A 12,111-nucleotide genomic window follows, 5' to 3' on the forward strand; every position below is an offset into this window, starting at 1 on the left:
TCCCACTGTGACTAGCATCGCGGTGGCGGGGTGATTCCGATTCCCAGTCCTTCAGGCCGACATCACCTCCACAAAACCTTTCTTAAAGGGACACTCCTATGACATTACGACAGTGTCTGAAATTGTTGTAGTTTGTTAAACCATATGAATTGAAATGCACAAGTATTACTGGGAAAGAATTAAACTTAAAGCAAGTGTTTTTCAGATTAAAAACTTAAATGCCTAAATGCTGAATAAGTATATCTTTTCTTCTTTCTACAGATGCTCCAAATGCTGAACAGCATAATCTCTTCTGTCAGAAACTACAGCAGTGCTGTGTGATTTTTGATTTCATGGACTCTGTTTCAGACCTAAAGAGCAAAGAGGTCAAAAGAGCAACCTTGAATGAATTGGTGGATTTCCTCACCTCAAATAGAGGCGTGCTTCTTGAACAAGCTTATCCTGAAATAGTGAAAATGGTACGTGACCATGTGCCCATAAAAATATCATCTGGTGTATTTTTGCAATCTGTTGTGGGTCATACTTTACTGGCAAACTACTGTTTAATTGGTGTTCATTGTGGGAGTGTACAGATTCTTATTAGATGGGACAGAGAATTAACTAAATACCAGCCAGTAAGAACATTTTAAACCATTTGAGATCAGCTCTTACAGAACAGAACCATAGCTTTGCATTGGGTGTGGAAAGCAAACCTTGTAGTTACTAAATGTAGGAGGAATTTGTATATTGGCACCCGAATGCTTTGGTCACATTTGTCCAATTGGTGCTCGAGTAAATATGAACTAGTGTATCGGTAACTATTTAGGACTTTCACAAGTGGACAGTGAACTGAACAGAAATATAATTTCAGATCTGCCAGTATTGGCTTTTGAGTACTTAAGATGGACTTCAAAGATCAGTGTCCTCATTTAGAGATTAACTGATGCTGGGGGGAGGGTTTAAACTAATATGGCCGTGGAAAGGGGGGAAAAAATAGTGATTTCAAAATCCTAACTGTCTAGCTTTTGGCCCTCCTTGTCACATTTCTACAGCCACTAATCTGCTCAACCACACCCTAATTGGCATTTAAAACATTACTCTGTCAGTCTCTAACCCTGTCATTTCACCTGGTACAGCCTCGCCTTCACTTCCTTGGGACACGAACTTGAGCACACATGGTGGACGACTGGTTCATCACCCAATTTGGCTGGACCACTTAAACTATGATTGGTTCCAACTTCCTTCTGCCAAAACTGCTCACCGGGCCAAACCCCCTCGAAGGTTCCCTCTTGGCATTGCCTTATACATGCATCTTTCTCAAATTTGTCTTTTGCCTTCTCTCTCTCCCCCCCCCCCCCCCCCAATGCCCTCTTGAGTTCATAGTGTCCGTGAAGCCTACATCGTTCTCCTTCAACCTTTTCCCAATTAAATCACGGGCTACACATTTCTCTTTGGCCCTCGGGTTGGCTACTAGTCTTTTTAAAAATATATATATTTTTATTGAGTGTTCATATTTTGTATCCAGCAAAACTACACCAACACATATATTCACAACAGAAGAGCAACCCAACAACAATGTGGGCTCCCCCCCTTAACCAGGCATACTTTTCTTGCATATTTGATATGCTTCAACATGGCCAAGGCACTTATTTACAAACACTTATGTACAGTTTGGTCGAGGCTTTTGATCCACTGATGGCGAATTTTATTTTCTCCAACCTGAGAAATGTTGCCAGGTAAGAGCCTTGGGTGGTGCTGCCGATTGTCAGCTAAGCAGCATTCTCCAACGGGCGAGCAGGGAGGCGAAGGCTAGGGCATTGGCCCTCCTCCCCATGAAGACCTCTGATACCTTTAAGACCGCAGGGGAGAGAGAGCTTGAAGTGATGTCCCTGCACAGGAACTCTCCTCCATCTTCATCCACTCCGCTCCCGGGTCCTTGACTGCCTTCCCAGCTCGTGTCTGTGTACGAACCCGTTCGCCTCGGCTGGTGTGATGAAGTAGTATTCCTTTGCCTGGAAGGTTACCCACGGTTTAGCTTGGTACAGCATTCCAAATTGCACCCCATTCTTGTAAAGGGCTGCCTTGGCTGCATTAAATTCAATGTGGTGCTTGGCCAGGTCTGCCCCAATTTCCTGGTACACTCTAATCGAGTGGCCTTCCCACTGGCAGGACTGCATGTGCCTTGCCCAATGTAGAATCTTCTCCCGATCTTGGTACCGGTGAAATTTTGCTGTGATGACCCTTGGTTGTTATCCTGCTTTAGGCTTTGGCCTGAGTGGCCTATGGCCTGTCTCTTTCCGGAGGTTTGGGAAAGTTCTCCCTCCTGACCAGCTTACTCCGCATCTCATCCACATATTCTGTGGGGTTCTTGCCTTTGATACCCTCTGGCAGCCCCATAATACAGAGGTTTGGCAGCGCGACCAGTTCTCCTGGTCCTCTACCTTTCCCTTCAGTGCCCCTTGTGTTGCCACCAAACTTGCCATTTCTGTCTCCAATGAGGCGACCGGTCACTCTGGTCGATTGCCACTTCCTCCAGTTCTCTGATTGTTGCCTCAGCCACTGCTCTGACTTTTCCAGCACCGCCTTGAGGGGTCCAGGGTTTCTGCAACCCCTGCCTTCACCATTGCTATCATTTTGAGTTTGATGGTGTCTGTGTTTTAGTAGCTCCTGAGTCAGGAGGTCCATCGTTTATCGGTGGGTAGTCGGGCATAATCTCAAGTGTCCCAGCCCGCTCGGATGTGGTCGGTTCCTACTCGTCCCACTTTCTCGCTGACGTTCCATTCTTCCTCTCGCGACTTTGACTGATTCTACCATCTTTTCGGGTCCTAGAGTTATACCTGGGCATTGTTTGGTAGTTTTGGTGGTCTTTCATCAGAACTGAAGAAAGATTGATACGCAAGAGTTTATAATTCAATAGAAGGGGAAGTAGAACAGATTTCTCTCAACTTGTTGAACTCTGTTCTCTCACTCAATGACAAGGGTGTTGTTTTCTGGGGTACCGACCTGTTATCTGAGATACTAACCACCTCTTGGCAGAGGCCAAATTCAAACTCTTCATTTCTACCTCCTCATAATCCATAATAATACTGTCTTGGTTGACCCCTTGTTTCAGTCATTTTATGACTTGTTAACTTGTTTCTTTTGATCTTGACTCCATTTTGTTTTATCCTCTGGTCCAGTCTCTTTCTATCTACATCACTGTCTCTTCTAATGCCCTATGCTACTTCAACAGCTTTCAGTTTCCTGGTCCTATCCATTTCCCTCTGCACTTTGGACATCTCCTCTCTCTATATACCTCTATCCTGCCAGTACGACTCTGAGCTCTCCACTTCTTCCTTGAATGGAGACACAACCAGCCCCCACCACCCTCCTCCACCTGGCTGAGCTTCTTGCTTCAAGCAACTTCCCCGCCAACATTTCTATGAGTACCCATATGGTCCTAACTGTCTCCTTTTTGTGGAATTTGTGGCACACATTATTTGAGTCCTACTGGGCACCTCTCCCTCATCTCTTTTTCTCTTACATTGATGACTGTATCATTTACCCCTCCTGCTCGCGTCATGAACGCGAAAATTTAGATCCGATTTAGATTTATTGTCACGTGTACCGAGGTACAGTGAAAAGTATTGTTCTATGTACAGTCCAGACAGATTGTTCCATGTATGAAAAAACATAGGACATACGATAAATACACAATGTAAATACATAGACATCGGGTGAAGCATACGGAGTATAATGCTAACAACAGTAGAGAAGATGCGTAGAGAGATCAGTTTAGTCCATAAGATGGTCATTCAGGAATCTGGTCACAGCGGGGAAGAAGCTGTTTTGAATCTGTTAGTACGTGTTCTCAGACTTTTGTATCTCCTGCCCAATGGAAGAGGTTGGAAGAACAATAACCCAGGTGGAAGGGGTCTTTTATTATTCTGCCTGCTTTTCCAAGGCAGTGGGAGGTGTAGACCGAGTCAAAGGATGGGAGGCAGGTTCGCATGATGGACTGAGCTGTGTTCATGACTCTTTGTAGTCTTACTGTCTTGGGCCAAGCAGTTGCCATACCAAGCTGTGATGCAGCCAGATAGGATATTTTCTATGGTGCATCTGTAAAAATTGGTAAGAGTCAATTTGGACATGCCAAATTCCTTACTTTGCCGAGGAAGTATAGGCGCTGTTGTGATTTCTTGGCTGTGGCGTCGTGTTTCCAATTTCCGCTCTTCTCTCACCTCTACTTGACTCATCTCTGACTTCCCTTCCCTTCCCTTCCCTTCCTTGACTTCTCTGTCTCCATTTCTGGAGATTGGCTATTAATTTCTGCAGTCCCATGTGGGACTTTGTGGAACACCTTTATTTAGTCCGTAAGAGTAACTGTGAGCTTAGTAGTTTCATTTTAATTCCCCACCTTGCTCCCAATCTGATATGACTGTTCTGTCCATTGTCTGCTGCAGTGTTCCAGTGAAGCTCCAGAAACAGCATCTCATCTTTTGTCTCTACACTCTACAGTTTTCTGTACTCCATATTGAGTTCATCAACTTTAGATCATACCTATGCCTCCATCTTTTTCTATGTTTTTTTTAGCTGGCTTGTTTCTTTATCTCCATGTTGTATTCAGATGACTGCTAAGTAACCATTCACATCTCATCTGGACACAAGTTTTGCTTTTTAATTATACCCATTACTTTGGCATCATGAAATATTTTGTTTGTTAACTGTTCCTCTCAACCTGATCACAAATCGTCCCTTTTGTGCTCCCTGCCCCTTCCCCTTTCGTTGTCCTTAAAAACTCTTACATTTCTACCTTTCTTTTTTAATTTTTTTTAAATAAATGTTTTTTTATTCAGTTTTCATGTTTTATATTGAACAAATTACAAATTGTTAGAGAGAGAGAGAAAAAAAAATGAACATATATATTTACAGGTAAGCATCTTCGTAATAATAACTGTGGCCTCCCCCCTTTAGCCGGCATACATATTTTACATTCCCCAATATGGCCGAGGCACATGTTTATTGGCATTTATTTACAGTTTGGTTTTGGGCCTTAGCTAGCCGTCAAACCCCCATAACGAACCCGTAGCCCCCCCCCCCCGTAGCCCCCCCCCGGCAACCTTCCCCCGATTCCCATCCATTTTCCCCTGATTCTTGGCCACCCGACTATTCTTCCTCTTGTTCGTTGGCCACAAACAGGTCCCGGAACAATTGCATGAATGGCTCCCACGTTCTGTGGAAGCCGTCGTCCGACCCTCGGATGGCGAATTTGATTTTCTCCATTTGGAGAGATTCCGAGAGGTCGGACAGCCAGTCTGCAGCTCTGGGCGGTGCTGCTGACCGCCAGCCAAACGGGATTCTACGGCGGGCGATCAGGGAGGCAAAGGCAAGGGCATCCGCCCTCCTCCCCAGGAATAGATCTGGCTGGTCTGAAACCCCGAAGACCGCCACTATCGGGCATGGCTCTACCCTCACCCCCACCACTTTGGACATAGCCTCGAAGAAGGCTGTCCAGTACTCCACAAGTCTGGGGCAAGACCAGAACATGTGGGCGTGGTTGGCCGGGCCTCTTTGGCACCGTTCGCATCTGTCCTCCACCTCCGGGAAGAACCTGCTCATACGGTTTCTTGTTAAGTGGGCTCTATGTACCACTTTTAGTTGCGTCAGGCTGAGCCTTGCGCACGTGGAGGTGGAGTTGACCCTATGTAGTGCTTCGCTCCAGAGTCTCCACCCTATCTCCATACCCAGGTCGTCCTCCCATTTCCTCCTTGTTGCGTCCAGTACGGTGTCGTCCCTTTCTACCAGTCAGTCATACAAGTCGCTACAGTTCCCTTTCTCTAGGATACTTGCGTCAATTTCTACCGTTCTTTAGTTCTGATGAAAGGTCATCAATCAGAAAATCAAACTCTGTTTCTCGCCACAGATGTTGTGGGACCTCCTATGTAGAACACATTACAGGTGTATTTAGTAGTACCTCTTTTGAAATGTGCTGAGAGGCTATTACATCCCAACCCTAGGAATGAGAGGTAGAGAGAAAGAATGCTGGTCACTCTGTACTCCATGGTCTCTGTATTTTCTGTCTCTTTTCTTGTGTTTCCCTTCATGGTTCTTGCAACACCTTGTAGATGATAGTAAAGCAGCATTTATATTGGCAAGCCAAATGCAAAGTACCGTGTATGCTTCAAAACCTGAAATGAAACAAAAAGCGCTGGTCAATAGGTCAGACAGCATCTGTGGAGAGAGAAAAAGAGTGACATTGGACGTTGGTGCCATTGTAAAGATGTAAAGGGGGTGACCAGCTGCAATGTTTATTTTAAGTTAAGAGGGACTGTTTGGTTTTGTTATTTTCTGTAATGCATCATCATTATGATGGTATATTTATTATAAAATAACAGTGTTGTGTTTATTTGTACAAAATGTATCTTATTATTTTGTTTCTTGAATGTTTATGGCCGGCCCCTCTTCAAATTTCCATTCCAATATGGCCAGTTTTGGTTTTACACTCTGGTCGTAAATTTGAAATTCCCTCTTGAAACCACCCAGCCTCTCTTTTCGCTCTTTCCTTCTTTAAGGTGCACTTTTAATCAAACTTTTAATTATTTCCTTCTGTGGCACAGTGTCAAATTTTGTTTGATCACTCGCTCCTGTGAAACATCCTAGGATGCTTTACTGCATGAGAGATGCCATGTAAAGGCAAGTTATTGATGGCAGCCAGTAAAAGAAATGAAGATTGCAAAGATAGGGAAAACCAAACAGAACAAAGAACAAAGAAAATTACAGCACAGGAACAGGCCCTTCGGCCCTCCCAGCCTGCGCCGATCCAGATCCAGAAGGAGGAGGAGATGAAATTAATAACATAGCCTAAGCTGGAGATTTGCATGGTACAAGGATTGTGAATAAACAGTTGAGCCAGAGAGGCAAATTTTGTGTAAGAACATAATGTAACAACACTAACTTGCACATTGGCGAGAGCAGAACTATAAATTGAACATTCCTGGAGTAGACACAGGATAGAGTAGGAATAAAGGGAGCAGGAGTAGCACTATTAATCAGAGATTCCATTACTGAATTCAGACACTGGGATAGTGCACAAGCTGAATTGTTTTGGTTAGGTTTAAACATTGGAAGGGAAACTATTGCTCTGCTCTTATGTCCAGGGCTGCTTTCTAATTCTAGTATGTTTTTACTTCAACAAGGAAAGAGGCCACAGCTCTGGATCTTGTTCTAACAAAGGAAGTGAGGCAACTAGATAGTATAAAGCCAGATGAACACCTAGATATTGGCAAATATAACATGACTGGCTTGAAACAGAAAAAAAAAGTGAAAATAACTAGGAAAGAAACAATTTCAGTGACGCAAGATAAATATCCCAGGTAAATTTGAGAAAAAGTATAAGTTAGCTGGGCTTGTGAAACGAGGCATGTGAAAATTTCCAGATGACCCAAAATTACAGAACATGGTTAACCATGGACAGGGTTTACGAGCAACTGATGAAGGGAGTGGGCAAATTAATACATTGGGGGGAGCTTTGGAGGAAATGTAACTTGGAGAAAGATGAGATGATGCATCTTCGTTGGAAGAGAAAGAACAGGAAACATTTGGTCAAACTTTAAAAGAATTGGAGCACAGAAACCTAGTGATTCAGGTACATAAAAAGTAGAAGGAAAATAGATAAAGCTGTAACTATTTAGACAAGGTTGTCGATTTAATGAATAGAAGCGTAGAGTACAAAATCAAGTCGGACACGATAAACCTATGGAAATATTTGGTTAGCAGCAGTTATTCTGTGCAGTTTTGGGCATCTTACTTTAGAAAGATTATCAAGACTATGCAGGAATGCAGAAGAATTCACAAGGATATCAAGGGTGAAAAGTTTTAATTATGAGAAAAGAGTAGATAGAATAGGCCAATTTCATTAGACATCATATTGAGGTCTAGTAAAGATTTTGACAATCTGTTCTTTCGAATAAAAAAGCTTAATAGGTCCTCTAATAGAAATTTTGACGAAGTTAATCAGGACAACCTATTTCCACTGGTGAATTGGTGAACAAGAGGTTATAAATTCCAGATTGTCACCAGTTGAATGATTTTCGGGGGATTTTCTTTTAACTCAGATTCGTTAAGGCATTGGTTGCAGTATTAGAATCTGCAAAAGCTTTTAGAAGTGATGTGGGTAAATGTTTGAAAAAGTATGTTCCAAGTGTTTACAGAAATAGCAGACGGATGGGACAAAATGGGTAGCTTTATTTTTTGGAGAATAGGCATCGGCAGAATGGGCCAAATGGCTTTATACTGGCTATTTGACTTGTGTGGCGTAAAGGATTTGAACTGTAGAACAGTGTGTGGTCCTATTAAATGGGTTGAGATCCAGAAAAACATCCAGCATAATCACAACAGTATTTAACCAGATAGAACAAAGAACAGTACAGCACCGCATCGGTCCTTCGGCCCTCCAACCCTGTACCGGCCATTATTCCACCCTTGGCCAAAACCCTCAGCACTTCCTAGTGCCATATCCTTCTATACCCATCCTAAAAGAACAATGATCGTATATCATTGTTCAATAGTATATCATTGTTCAATAGTATATCATTGTTCAGAGACAATAGTATATCATTGTTCAGAGACAATAGTATATCATTGTTCAGAGACAATAGTATATCATTGTTCAGAGACAATAGTATATCATTGTTCAGAGACAATAGTATATCATTGTTCAGAGACAATAGTATATCATTGTTCAGAGACAATAGTATATCATTGTTCAGAGACAATAGTATATCATTGTTCAGAGACAATAGTATATCATTGTTCAGAGACAATAGTATATCATTGTTCAGAGACAATAGTATATCATTGTTCAGAGACAATAGTATATCATTGTTCAGAGACAATAGTATATCATTGTTCAGAGACAATAGTATATCATTGTTCAGAGACAATAGTATATCATTGTTCAGAGACAATAGTATATCATTGTTCAGAGACAATAGTATATCATTGTTCAGAGACAATAGTATATCATTGTTCAGAGACAATAGTATATCATTGTTCAGAGACAATAGTATATCATTGTTCAGAGACAATAGTATATCATTGTTCAGAGACAATAGTGTATCATTGTTCAGAGACAATAGTGTATCATTGTTCAGAGACAATAGTGTATCATTGTTCAGTGACAAACTGGGAAATTTAAATTCAATCAATTCAACCAAAATAAGAAGCTACGTGCAACAATGGAGCCCACTGTCGTTAAAATCTATCTGGTTCTGTAATTACCTTCAGGGAGGCAAATCTGCTGATCTTACCCAGTCTGGTCTATATGTGACTCCAGACCAACAGCAATGTGGTCTACTCTTAACTGTCCTCTGAAATTGGATATAGTTTGTGAAGAGCATAGATTAAACGGAATGAAATTGGAAAGTATTGTACCGCTCTGCAATAATTTCAGCAAAAATATAATTGTAAATTTAATTTGGATTTTTTTTATTGTGATATTTAAATACTCTGCTTCAAAAACATTCTTGCAGATGTTGTTAGCTGGTAGTATAAGAACAGAGTTGTAGATTTCCAATATTTCAGGGTGAGCAGATGATTTGCATGAGTGAAACTTCCTGTTGATTTATTTGTCAACAACATATTTGATATGCACAGAAACCCATCACTGAAGCAGAGTTTTGCCTTTCAAGCCTCGGTGTTGAGCCTTGCCCTATTAGAGCACAAAGGAGAGTCTGGTGAGGAGGCTCAGGCGCTCCTTGCATGCCACATAGCATATTCCTTTCTGCATTCAACCCTGGCGATGCCAAAAATCACGAGTAAAGACTTAAATCCATCCTGCCAAGTTTAAAACATTTCTCCGTTATGCTACGGGGATATCTCACAGGCAGAGATAGCCTCATATCGAATTTACACTCTCTCCCTGTAAGGACGGACCTAAGTTCTGAATGTGTACCTGTTGTTTGGCAGAGCTCTGGCTTTGGAGCTCCATTAGTGTGTACATAGGCAATGCTGGTGTTTCACCCCCTAAAAGTATTGGTAAACTCCTTGGTGCTGGCCATGGTTACCTTACTCGTAAGTGGCAAGAAACACACCCCCTGATGACAAATAAGTTGAGATTTAGCTGCGTGCTAACAAGCTGTTAATTTTAGTTCTGATTCTGTTACTTTCAAAGCTTTTTGACTGCTTTTGCTTAATTTTCTAAAATCTGTACTATTCGCACGTGTTGCACGGTCGAAGCAAAGAAAATCTAAATGTGCAAAAGTACGTTATGTCTTTAAGACTGTAAATAGGGAGAAGTACGATGATATAGCCAAATATATCAATGTGAGTACAAAATTGTCCCCTGTAAAGTATGGTTAGACTTTTCCAATGCCACCAATTCCTTTGTTTTGCCTTTTTGGCCCTCATGTTTGGTCAATTTTGGAAAGCAATTTAAGAAATCTCTCCCTCTGCATGAAAATCATGCAGAAAAATCAGTTTTCAAATATGTGGAAGTTGTCTTCAATTGTATTTTTCTTTATTTACTCCAGAGCCCTTCATCAGTTGCTCACAAACCCTGTCATTGATTCCTGATGCCGTGCAACATTCGAAGTGCTATAAGCAACCATCAATACATTCACCTAATATCCTTAATTTGAGAAATTAAACACCGTTAGCAGGTTTTGTTATGGCAAGATACCAGATAAGTGCTATCTTCATCTGACAGGCTCACTTTCCCATGGAAGTAAAAGGATTATAAAAACCGTAAGATGTAGGCCACTCAGCCCATCGAGTCTGCTCTGTCATTCAATGAGACCATAGCTGATCTGATATAATCCTCAACTCCACTTTCCTGCCTGATCCCCATAACTCTTCATTCCCTTACTGATTAAAAATTAATCTATCTCAGCTTTGAGGAAAAGGTGAATGCAGCAGAAGGAAAGAGGGAATCTATAATCTCGCCTCGGAAACCACTTGTGAGTTCACTCCAATTAGTTGAGCACAAAATCTGGTCTGCAGTACTGAGGGAGTGCTGCACTGTCAGCGGATTAGCAGTGTATAATCATGAAATATCTGTTTTCTTCTCCATGAACTCAACCTTGTGCAGACCCATACCACAGCCCTGGGTGATTCACTAGCTCAGCACATGCCAGGAACTAAACTTAGCATCCATCTTATCTGTCTGTTTTAGTACCGCTGCACATGGTATATTTATCACAGTCAAAATGAGATACCCAGAGCACGTGGTTTCCATTATATAACACCAAGACCCCATATTTTTTACCCCTCAGTACATATTCTGTCAGTTTAGGATTGCGTGTGGTACTAATTTTGAAACTGTTGTAACTTTGAAGCATGTATAGGAAACATATTCCTTGTTTTGCAGGTAAGAGACTTGGTGTTGAATCCATTGAAATGAATTACCTAGTTTAGCAAAAAAAGGACTTTGCCGTACACAATCTCAGGACGTTACAAAGTGCATTGCAGTTAGTAATATTCCCTATAATTTTTTAGTTGGTTGTGTGCAATCTGTGCAGCACTTCAGTGTGCTGTATCTTGAAATTTATTTTGTGCATTTGCGCCAATGCAGCATGTTAAAGGAGACAACTTGTGAATCACCTATGTGGTATCATGGTTTCTGCACATTCATGCAGGCGTGTGGCTTAAAGGGAGCGTTGCAACCAATGAGCACTTTTGAAGTGTAGTTGTTGTAACATTGGAATCTCGGCAGTCAATACGCGCTCAGAAAGCTCCCACAAAATGTAACTTGACAATGACCAGATATTCTGTTGTGATAACAGCAAAATACTGTGGAATGTGGAGAGAGAGAAACAGAGTTATAATTTCTCAATATACACTGCATGCCATTTGCCATGTGATTTAAATCTGGAGCCATGCTTGTCTGTTTGCCTTGACTACTTTCTGTACTACTTGTAGAGCACTGCATATACCTTGGAATCAACCAGGGATTGAACCTGGAACTATGCTTGTTTCTTTGTCTCAGCCCCTTTCTGATTAAACTAGCTGTAGTGATAATTGAGGGATGAATGATAGCCAAGAAAAGAGACATTAGTGCGGAACTCATAAATTAGAAATCACTATTTAATTTCTGCATGCTTTACTTCAACTTCTTTAGCTAGCTTGTGCTGCTGTTAATTTATCGAGGTATGAAAG

At 41.6% G+C, this 12,111-nt stretch overlaps 1 protein-coding gene across 1 annotated transcript in view; it reads left to right on the forward strand.

Annotated features, from left to right (window-relative positions):
* The window catches only part of ppp2r5a (protein phosphatase 2, regulatory subunit B', alpha isoform), a 288,446-nt gene that overhangs the window by 112,517 nt on the left and 163,818 nt on the right, over positions 1-12,111 (forward strand). The window contains exon 2 of the mRNA XM_038811016.1: positions 262-458. Within this exon, the coding sequence (XP_038666944.1) occupies positions 262-458 (197 nt within the window). The remainder of the gene's footprint in view (positions 1-261; positions 459-12,111) is intronic.

Source organism: Scyliorhinus canicula, chromosome 1 (assembly GCF_902713615.1).
Source record: "Scyliorhinus canicula chromosome 1, sScyCan1.1, whole genome shotgun sequence".
NCBI lineage: Eukaryota > Metazoa > Chordata > Chondrichthyes > Carcharhiniformes > Scyliorhinidae > Scyliorhinus > Scyliorhinus canicula.